This window comes from Saccoglossus kowalevskii, chromosome 2 (genome assembly GCF_978046115.1).
Source record: "Saccoglossus kowalevskii chromosome 2, keSacKowa6.1, whole genome shotgun sequence".
Classification (NCBI taxonomy): Eukaryota; Metazoa; Hemichordata; class Enteropneusta; family Harrimaniidae; genus Saccoglossus; species Saccoglossus kowalevskii.
Window position 1 is genome coordinate 2,148,072 of NC_140642.1, and position 12,194 is coordinate 2,160,265.

At 35.3% G+C, this 12,194-nt stretch overlaps 1 protein-coding gene across 1 annotated transcript; it reads right to left on the reverse strand.

Moving 5' to 3' along the window:
* Positions 1 to 330: 330 nt before the first annotated feature.
* LOC144363599 (uncharacterized) lies at positions 331 to 10,361 on the reverse strand. The gene is made up of 5 exons (XM_078014225.2): positions 10,085 to 10,361; positions 9,925 to 9,994; positions 5,784 to 5,906; positions 1,271 to 1,369; positions 331 to 804 (listed from the first exon to the last, which is right to left on the reverse strand). Exons 1-5 carry the CDS (start codon positions 10,118 to 10,120, stop codon positions 530 to 532), a joined length of 603 nt encoding a protein of 200 aa, XP_077870351.1. The 5' UTR covers positions 10,121 to 10,361; the 3' UTR covers positions 331 to 529.
* Between the last annotated feature and the right edge of the window lie 1,833 nt (positions 10,362 to 12,194).

Here is a 12,194-nt window from a genome sequence, read left to right on the forward strand (position 1 = left end):
ATGTTACACATTCTATTAAATAATTAATGATCGCTGCAAGCAAAAGACCTTCTCACTAAAACCAATCTGAGTCCCATAATGGCGACTACTGGTTTTATGATTGAGAATCACCAGAGTCCTGTCGAATTTGACTATACACTATCACATATACTGACCTATGTGGTCATACATAACAGCTGCTGATATAAAGTAAATAAGTCGAAAATACTTGCTTTGTAACTGAGGACCATTGTAATGCACAAATAGAGAAACATATATGGCTCATGGTATACATGGTCAGCACATTGTAATTTATGTAAGCTATTTTTGAAAATAAACGACAACTTAATGATCATTTACACTCATTTTTCTTCTACATATAACAATGTATTCCGTGGACATGTTTTGATTTGGAAATTGTACATCGAAAACGCAACGTAAATAATCAAGTTTTGCTGATATTGAAAAAATGTTTGTTTTCAGGGTAGTAATAGAAGGAATGTAGTAGATCAAAAACAGCATCATTCCAACGTAAACAATTCAATATTTCTTAAACAGTCTCCTCGTTTAGATCATATACTACAACGTCATCTGTTGAATAGATTGTTGAAAGTGGATGCATATGTGATACAAAACGATATCCATTCACGGTCCCATCGTTATTAATTGACTTGTTTGCAATATATGGACTGCTTTGGCGTCCTTTACGACAACAGCAACATATGCAGAATACAAACCCAATTAACAATATCACAACGCTTATTAGAAAAATCGCGGCGACAGCAATACTCGTGCTCCCAAAAAGAGTCACAGACGTCTCGACTTCTGTGGATATAAACACAAAAAATGAATTTAAAGCAGAAGAATGTCAATCTGTTTTATGATCCGTCTGATTAAATATGTTGTTACTTATCCAGTGAAAGGTATATATATATATATATATATATTATGACCTGCCTTGACACTACTGTACTTCCTTTATGGGTGATTTTCATATATGTGTGCAGGTTATAATGCATGTCAAACGGGCGTGGAGGTTTGTTATTTTGATTATTGAAGGCAACACAAATCTCATGCATTTGACCGATTTAATGTCACAAGGATATTGAAAATAGCTATTTTTGCATAATAGCTTTGAGAAGTAGAGATAAATATATTTGTTTAAATTTCTGTAAGGGAAGTTTATTACCAAATGTCAGTACATTGTTTTATCAACCGTGAAATTTTTACCTCCCCAAACACAAATAAAACAAGTCAGTCAGTATCCCAGTATCAGTATAGGAATACTTACCGTCGTCATGACAACCATCATAATACTCATCTCTTCCATCTTGGCAATCTTTTGCGCCGTCACAGCGACGGGTATTTGGTAGCAACGCCACACAGCTATCTGAACACAAACACATGGAGCCACACAATATTATTATAACGTTTCATACACTTAATTATGCAACCTAGACATATTATAAGAGACATAATTATATATATTTATATATCATAGCAGTTCATTGTAATAAAGTTTTCTCCACACTGTAATAAAAATCCTCGCAATCTAATTGTTCTACGCAAGCAGATTGAACTAATGACATTTATATACAATAACCGATATTCCAAACGAGTGTGACGTCATCATGGACGAGTGGGAATCATAGCAGCCGTATCCCTCCGAGCTGTAGAGAAGGATATGCCTATATGGGAAGTCGCCAGTCAAATATGACGTCACACAAGTGAGGAAAATTCAGGACTTATTATATTAAATATTAATCATAGTTATAGTCCCAAAGCTTAGACGACTTTATAGTTAGAATTGTAGGGTTTTTATCGAATAACTAGAACGCGCAGTCAACCCACTGTCGCGCATCGCTCGGTTTAGTAGTTCAATATTTACCGTATTTGACAGAGATTTATTATTGCTTAAAAAAATTCAACGCAATGTGTACTGCATGTCTGTTTGTCTACAGAACTTAAACGATTTAGTTAATTCAGATTAATAAAACAGTTATTATTTCCAGTGTACTCTAGGTTATGTCGGATTTAAAGTTCTCATTGATTTTGAATTGTACGAACGATCGGCAGAAACCGGCAAAATATTTGGGGCACATGCTTGAGAAAGCGATGGGAAATTCTCGGCTTAAAGTGAATATATATTATATGATTATATTAGTTGTTTAACGTAATGTACAGGTTTATACTGTCACATAGTGCTATTAATAAATATGTTCGTTCTAATGGTTACTATTGGGCACAGACGTGTCTTACACTGCGTCAGAGGTAATGTTTAAGATTTTTAATTTTCAGCCTCCATATATCTCCTCCTATATATCGAATATAGCTTCCAAGCTTGGTAATGTTTGATGAGCTGAGTGATATAAGTTGAGATTCCATGTAAAAAAAAGAAGGAAACATCTGCAGATTTACGATTTACATCATGGCAAACTATCAGAAAATAACATAATAATATGTTCAACTTGATGGTTTTACACAATATTTCTTGATTATTATTCGGAGGTATATAAATTTGAATATTCTGGTAGTTTCTGTGATATGAAGCCGTGCAAATGTGATACAAGTTTTTAACGTTTCCTCGCACATAAATTTCACCCACATCTATTGACGTTCATGCAGGGCAATTGGTTATGCAAATGAGCCAGAACTCTCTGCCATACACTCACAAACTTCGATCTCTACGGTAATTTTCAGTCGTTTAGAAGGTGCGAAATGGATACATGGAATAAACAATATGTCAAATTAGTGACTCTACAAACTTACAAGTGAACCTACAGACTAATTTAAGAAAACATCACAATAATTATGTATCCACTACATCATAGAAACCGTGATGGCTCCAAAACAACTATATATAAATAAATAACCTTTATAACCTGCCTGTTTGAGACTAGACCTAGACTATTGAATAAAACTAAATGCTTGAGTAACAAGGAGTTCATAATGCATTGCAGATAACTTATTCATAAGGTTCTCTTGAGAAAGGCCAATAAATTAGCCTAATTTAAACGAGTATATATATGATCTAACCTTTGAAGGTCCTGGGGAAGGGAAATCCTTATTACAGATGACAAACTTAATTTTTTAACCAAGGGCATACAACTTCTTGCTTGCCTTATACTTATGCTGTAATACACCCACGCATGAAGATGGAACACTTATTCGTGAACGACCACTTAGTAGTGTCATTACCATCAGTACCAGTACGGTGGGTAAGCACACTGGAAGGCTCGGTTACATGGTGGAAATCTTGCTTGGCTTCGCTTTGAAAAAAAATACCCAATCACCCACTTAAATGATTAATAAATAACCTGCCCATATTTGTCAATGGTGTGTGCTTCCAACGCCTCATCAATCATGTAGGCGTTTTCTGCTGTTGTATTTTTATTTGCTCTTGATGTTACATTTTTGAAGTCATACTAAATGTATGCTCATTGTTTGACCCGAACGATGTTTGAATAAAATATTATTCACTGGCACCTTTATCGTCGATTGGATTGGATTTGGTATGCGATACTTTGTCGGAGCTTGTATCAAAATAGCATGACAAGGTAGCATGACAAGGTCGCGTGAGTTGCGCCTTCTGCGGTGCTCCAAACTCACCACACCCCTGACAGAACGATGTAGTTTTTCGCTTCCCCGACGATTTTTGTGACATGAACGTCAGATAGTGACAGCCATCAAAGGGTAACTATACATAGCAGAGTTTATTTGTTTGTTGACATAATGTGTGATAAGGTGCTGGCAAATTTACGTCCAATGTTTATCATCTTGTTGAAAACAGTCTGTAATTTTTGCCGACAATGCAAACACGTTGTTACCATGGCCACCAAAATGAATTTTCATCGAACTCATTGCAAAAAGGCGTGAACTTTGCGAATTCGCAGTATTGATCTTGCCGACGAGACTTACGCTATTCTGTCAGCCGTTAGTGGAGTCTGATGCCATTCGGCCGATGAGGGCACCACTCACGCCTACAAGTCAGGCTAGCGTCAAAGAAAACTGATGAAATGTTTTATTATATTTTTGACACGATCACAGAATAAATGTACACTCTGAAATAGAGATTCCTGGACCGAAACGACTACGACACTTAGTCATCGAAAATATATGCTAACGACTATTTGCTTTGACAGAAATGAGTTATTGTCGTCACGCCTTTGCGTAGGTTGCAAGAGACAACATGGAAATTTGAAAATAAGATCCAAACTCTCTTGAAAATCCGTGATACAATCCGGGGTGTGAGATCATCCGACCCGACCAACAGGTATGCGGGTCACCCAAGGGGTCTGTTAGTTATGGGTTTTCTTTAAAATTTGTTTCAAGAGGTGTGTTTTTCTTGAAGTGAAAATGTATTTCAAGAGGTCGATTTTTGAGAAATTTTGCCTCCCAGACAGTGATTTTCATCAAAACTTGGTGCTTCGCTTACCGGTATATAAATAATACAAGGGATTCCAGAGGAGATATTTTCATCAACTGACTTACGTATTCCGACTAAGAAAATCAAACGAGGTGCACTTTCTGACCAATGTGTGGTATGATCAAGCAAAGAAGAGAAGCAGAGAAGTAATAGATAGATTTGATTATATTATATGTGACACTCGATTGTCGCTGCCGATTAATATTTTTGAATGAAAAAATAGTTTACTCATTAAAATTATGACCAACCAACATACCACGTCCAATTTTCCAGTAGCAAATCTATTCAAGTCTATTTTTTGGTTGGCCAGTTTGGTGTTATCAGTATCATCACCTGCTCCAATTTGAGAAATGTTGCAGTTATGAGTGGAAAGGTGGAAATGGGCAAGTGACACATATCATGGCTTAATTGCACTGGATTTGGGTCACAAACACTGGGGTTTTGTGGTTGTGGTCACATGAGCCATTGGAGAGTACCCCCAATTTTCTTAATCCGGTGGCTAACACAAATTGTAGCAAGCTGGATAGTCTAGGATGAGTATAAGTGAGATTCGCCTGCATTGATATTCATATACCGAAACAACCAATGACGGAACTGATGTGAAATGATGCAGAAAAATAACTACTACACAAAACACTTTTGTGAACACCATGGGATCAAGTCTCAGGCCAAACGGGAACGGTGGTGGGTGGCAGTATACCTTTGACCCTGGATAACAAACCTTAGTAGGTGGTGGTTGGGTATTGGCATGTACAGATACACGTTCTGGAGTAAAACATTGTAAAACAGCCTATGTGCAGTTTTAACTGTGCAATATTATTTTGAAACCGTTCGTCTTGGATACAGACGAGTACGAGTTGTCATTGCTGTAATATGGGACTATTGCCCCTTTTTCTTAGCAATGCTAGTAGCAATGCTAGTTCGGCTAGTAGCAGGGTCCGAGAGCAAAGCTATTGCTCGTGCCCATTGGGTTGAGGGTAGGTTGAATTTTCAACGTGAGATCCAACAGTACTAGTCTTTCCCACTTTTGTGACCAGCACATCAAATTTGCTATCGCGATACAATATATCTTTACAAACACCACACCACCTCTCATTGTTGAGATCACCACAGTTCATTAAGATATGATTTTTGGGAAATAGTCCACTGTTTCAATAATTTGCACTTATCCAACTAATAGTCTGTCCAAGTATGACTTAAGTGAAGATAATAGTAACTAATCGAAATAACAGGCGCATACATAAAAATGTAAATACGAAACACGAAATGTTATCTCGTCACTGTAAGCAGATGTTCTCTTTGTCACACTACAACGTATCTTTTGTAAAGAACATTATTTCACAATTCAGAAACACTTAATGAGACTAGATGGACATACCTCCATAGCATGTGTCGAATAATTCATCGGCATCGTTGTCACAATGACTTTCCCCATCACATCTCAATGACCAAAGAAGGCATATTTCGTCACCGTTGACAGTACATGGAAAACAAAGTCCATCTATGGGGATATAATATATCATTACTATCTAAATTTATAATCCGTGAAAAAGATATTGTATGTATTATTGAATTTAGTCACTATCATCGAATAATATTGTAAGGGATAATATGACAGAACCCCATACCCTCCCCGTGGCTTTCGTTGCGTATGGAAGTTATTTTCACGAGTGATGCGGTGTATCCTGCGGCCGTACTTTCACGAGCGAAGCGAGTGAAAGTACAGCAGAATACACCGCATCTCGAGTATTTACATCACACAAAAGCCAACAATTTAAAACACTGACTTTTGAAATTGTTCGGCGGCAATCTCAGATTCATGTTAAACCGTATGTGGTAGATTTATTGCCACATGGACTATCTTTTACCAACACAAATTTTAACGGACATGTGATATTTCAACAACAAAAAATGCCAAAAAGAATTCTTCAGAACCATTTGAAATGTCGATTTGAAATGGCGATTGTGACATTTATGTATCAAATTTATTACCATTTGCCAATTTACGATTAGTCACGTGGGTTGACGGCCATCTTGTTTTGAATACATACTGAAAAATACTACGACATTCAATTGGTTTAAACAGATGAAATTGATTGTGACAGCCTATCACCTGCCTATGTTGTGGATCGATGACAATATTTATTCGCGTGGTTTATATAATTTTCAAGTGTTTGGTTGTCATTGGAGCTATTTAAAAAAAAAAACATTTTGAAATTGGTCGCAAGGTTTAGGTGCCATATTAGATTATCAAACATGGCATATAGTAGTTAGAAATTAATCTATCTATCAAACACAATTTGTGGTTTCACAGCAATATTGCAATTGAGGCAACGGGAAGGAATGTATTTTCATATTTCCAGAACTTGTGAATTATTTTCACATAGTTACTACATAATTTTGGTTCTAAGACCTCGTTTTTACCTCCAGCGTTCATTTGAAGAATGCAGATAGGTAAACAATTAATGGTAGTCATCGGAAGGCGGCATTACGAACATTCACATTTCAGTGGGAAACAATGATCATAATAGTACTCAATTCAATTTTTTATAGAGATTTACTTTGGAGTTCACAAACTTTCCCTTAATGTTCAAGTTTGTTGTTGTGGACACTGGTTATCGCTTCGCACATGCTATCTATATGTTCACAATGCTTACTGTAATATTTGTCTGGGCAGTGTTGACACTAAATCTAAATTACAGCCATATTTACGAACATATAAAATTAAACCCGAGATTGCATTTTGGATCTCGCGAATGCGTCTTTATAAAGCCAGAACCAACTGACCTGGTCTACTGACACAAACAACTAAACCGTACTGCTTAGTAGCATGTAATTCCCTCATGGCTTTCCAAATGAAGGCTGGTACGATAAACATAATATACAAGTCCAATTATCTGTTAATCCGCATTGAATCGACAATTTGGCGTTATGTATTTGACAGTTAACATTGACATGATTAATGTATAACTTTCTGATTTGCATTAGCTCTACTTACTTAATTACTAACTTACATACGTATTTAAGTCGTATAAGTACAGTGTAACAAAAACATTTTTGCACAACTGTGAGAAGGCAGTCAATCATCTGCTTTCAAAGTACATAGTTAACCATAATTACTATAAATGCTGCTCAATTTTGACCTGACATTTGTTTACATCAACTGATGTATATTTTCTGTGGAAACATGTCATTAAAACAATTGTCTACACATGACATACGCACTTTTTGCGAACGCGGGTAATCTATACAATTAAAATTGAAATTTAAAACATAGAAAAAGCGGCGCAATATGTTTCGCATGTATATTGTCTAAATGGTAAATTACTGCTAAAAAAATCTCAAGCGAACTCTGATAGAAACCGATTGTTTAACGTATCGATTTAAAAAGGTAATCAGCCAGATTTACTTGACAGATTAAACAATACGCAAACAGCATTCACAAAGATGTTCGTCAAATATTTAAAGGATACGCATTCATCAATACATATTGTGCTGAAGTAGGTTTTAGTAGATGAACCAATAACATTTATAATATATAATATATTAAATATGTATATAATTTACATATAAATTTACAATTAATTGTATTTAATGCATTTATTATCATAAACATGTAAGCATGCATTGCAGTTAATTTTCTATGCAGAATATACGACATATATGAATAGTCTATTGTATCTAACATGTCAAACCAAAAGATAATATGTGATTTCGAGCGCTGCTTCAGTAGAATCACCCAATCTGTAACACAACAGAATGGCAACAAACAGAGAAACATAATTGTTGCACGGGAAGTGAATAATGAAAATATTCATAATATGAACTACTATACGCAAATGAAACGTACAATACACTCATTAAAATTGGTTAAATATTTTGTTGTAACAAACACGTTGGCAAGGAATGAATCTTATCCACGTTTAGCATTACTATATAATTATGTTCAAGTATATAAAGTGTAATGACTAGAAAATAGTTTCGCTCAGCGTAAACATAAATGTGTAATTATATTTCATGATTGATTAATGACAAATAAAGACACGCCATACATGAGATCACGCATGATTTATTATCTCGCGCAATTCGACAGTCCACGTCGAATGTACCGTTCTTGTATGACCATTTGTATGATCTAATTGAATTTTAATAAACAAATTGCGATCTTGAATTTAATTGAAATGCAATCCAATACTACCCAATAATTGTCATGCAGTATTTCCTGTTTTATGATAGAAGTAACAAGAATAAAACAAACAAAAATAACTAAACTAATAACTAAATAACTAATTCTAAATAAAATATATCGCCGAGATAATGATTCTAATTTATTAACTGCCCGTTCTGTCGATCAACAAATTAATTATGCCAAGTACATGTCCCAGTGTTGTGCATTGTACGTATATGTCAATAGCGATATGAACACCATTCAACAGGATATAGACTTGTTTACACTACTAACACAATGTCATGTTACAATACATAGTCAGCCTTACCAATTACCGAGTATGCCGGCTACACGCTCCATTGAAAGCCTACATGATTAAAATATTTTACCATTCAAGTGCATTACATTGCAATTAACGCCGACTACATTGGTGCCATGGAAACTCAGAGAACACGTTATTTCTGATATCAATTAAATAAATTTATGTTTTCAAATCAAATTTGGTTTGGTGTAAAGTTTAGATACTTATTAGCCATTGTCGAGTGAATGATTGCAAAGTGATGGTCGCGCGATCAGTATGTCAGTGATTTATATTTATTTAAATCGACCTCTGCACCCAGAAACCGCTGTTATGTTGACCTCGGAGTAGTTACATGTAACCCTTTGCCTGTTATAAAAAGGCAAATATAAATGACAGATTTTACCACATGTGATACATCTTCTTTCGTTGTTATCCGGAGTACAACACATTACTTGTTTGTCTTGGTAATACACAAGATAACATGCTAGTATTTAACATGGACAACGTTTTCACAACCACTATTATCCATATTCCACTGTATGAGACCTGCCACATAGGTTATTAAAGAGCTAATGTTTTATGCAGACTTGATTCGTAAGTTTATGTAATTACACTGAGCTGATAAGCTTAATGAAAAAATCAAAATTATAGTCAAATCTTGGTTTGGAAATTATCAATTCCAGACAAAACTATCACCACGATTAAATTGAACTATGTCTAGTTTCACATTATGTCATTAAAGACACGCGCGTCGTAACTTGTAGGATATATGGAGTATGAACATAGATCATTGGATCCATCACTCACAATTAAATCAAACCTAGCCTTGGAAAGCGACACCACACTGAATATCACCAAAGGCGAGTACTGTATATTTTCAAGTAGTGCCAAGGAGACATATTTACACAGCATGCACTGTGAGCAAACATTTACAATTCATTGAAAGAATTCGTGAACTAACATAAAATGATCGAAGAGACTAGAACACCTTTCTTGTAATGCATCACATTTGTCATAGTATTCAAAGAATAACAATGTCCTTGTACCTACCATCGGCGAAGGCGACGCCCTGGGACGTTACCATGACTGTGAGAAGTACGGGCAGAATATGAATTATCTCCTGTAAATAAGTCGAAAACACTGTTAGATAAACCAATATTTGCACAGATGACATCGTTCTTAAGCATTCTCAGAGGACACCTTACTATACCTGACACTCAAAGATCTTCTGGTACGTCAATGCCATTCCGCTTTGCTCCAACTGACACTGTCCATCGGTACTTGACTAATCAACGATCGGGCAGGCACTGTTCATCGGTACCATACTAGTAATTCGGTATATACAAATATATTACATGCTTACACCATAGCATGAAGAACTAAAAGCTGACAGTGTAGTCTACAATAGATGTTTACCGAACTCTAATAGATATTCCGTTTCTTATTGTACAGCAACGCAATTGAATGTCACATTTCAGTTCCATCCAATTTCCCACTGTTAGACGATGCACGTCGGCGTTCCATTGTAAACATAAGTACTGACAGCGACATCGAGGACCTCTAGCTTAGTTGCTATTAAGAGGGTGGCGCGTAGACGCACCACCATAACATGTGCACTATTCGGCACTTTCACTTTTCTATGTCTACCACGTGATTCGAGTGGATATACTGAACAATTAAGTCAATTTGGATTAAGTGACATAACTGAACACATTGGGCTAATGACAATCAAGGAGTTGCCATTCAATATATGCCCGCATTAAAATTGTTTGCATAATGTCTCGGACTAATATATTGCATTAAAGGAACGTGCTATAAGTTCTTGCATCTTAACATTACGACAGTCAATGACATGAGTTATGTTACATCCATTGCTAATTGACCACTTATCCAGTTTAGGATGATTATCGTTCGACGTGTACTGATTCGCTGATTTATCTTTACAACTATCATCAGAAACACAGTCTCATCACGATTCTCCAATATCATAATAACACAATCTGAGTGCCATTTACTATAATACTGGTAACCATTAGAGTGTAACGCTAACTGACCAAACGGATCAAAGTAATGTATATAAGAATTTACGACAATAATAATTCTGTAGACTGCAGCAGTAGTACTGAGTACATTTTACTCTTGTGTACGTAATTGCATCTATTAATTAAAACAATAATTAATTGATTAAGGTGATATCAATTTCGTCATCTAAACTATTATTGCTAGTATCATATGTTGAAAATTGTAAATCATCGACAGCTTATCAAGATGTTAATGCTCAATGCCAATGTTTATTTATATATGCTCAAGATACCGCTGTTTAATTGTATTTACCCTAATATCGGGAAAGTCGTTCGTGATTTTCTGTTTATTATGTTACTAAATCAACTTATAGCTACACCAAAATAAAGAATTTGTACCAGCATATATTAATTAAAAATAAGAACAAACGAAACGGTACTACAAGATAATAAGCTCTGTATCAATAGCTTTTAATTTTACCAGTTCACTGGCGTTTATAAGCACAATTTCATTTGATACAATAATATTTATTGGCGTTATATTTTTCGCTGAATTGTATGAACTATATATATTATATATGACATGTGTTATTAGTATATTACTTCTTAGATGTAGGAAACGGTTTATTGATAAAATTGTATAGTTTATTGCCAAAGTTAGTCATTGTTATTCATCCCCCGTTATATTTAGAAACTAAATTTAAGCTATTTTGGGTTGATTAAATAATTATATTGAAATTGTAGCAATAAAAGAACACTTATCCCCATATGTACTTAACCTGAAGCCGGATTATATTGTAGTTTGTTCTGTGTGAAATGACTGGAGGGGAATTTTATTGAACAGACATCACTCAATGACTCAATCTGATCAATACTTGATATGCGGGATTTAAACCCCACGACTTTCAGTATGCAGTATGAAAAATGGATAAAACTGTTAGCATTGTACCGACTACTAGATTGAAAGTCTAACGGCGCGATTCCCAGATGTACTAAGTAAACAATCACGCGTACATGCATAACCTCTAAAAGAACACTGAACTTTAATCATTCCTTTGATCCCTGCTGACACTATTCTGATAATTACATAATTATTTTCTTGGACCGTCACAGTTGGTACCAAATAGGTAAACTAGCTTCATGGGCTATTGGACAAACAAACCTAGACCAATAGGAATGTCGAATGACGCGACGTTATGGAAACGTATTATGAATCTGTTATATTTCATTTTTTCATTCGAGCATCATACGCCACATAATTCTTAATAATACACTTGTTGGCAATGTTTCTCGAAGTGA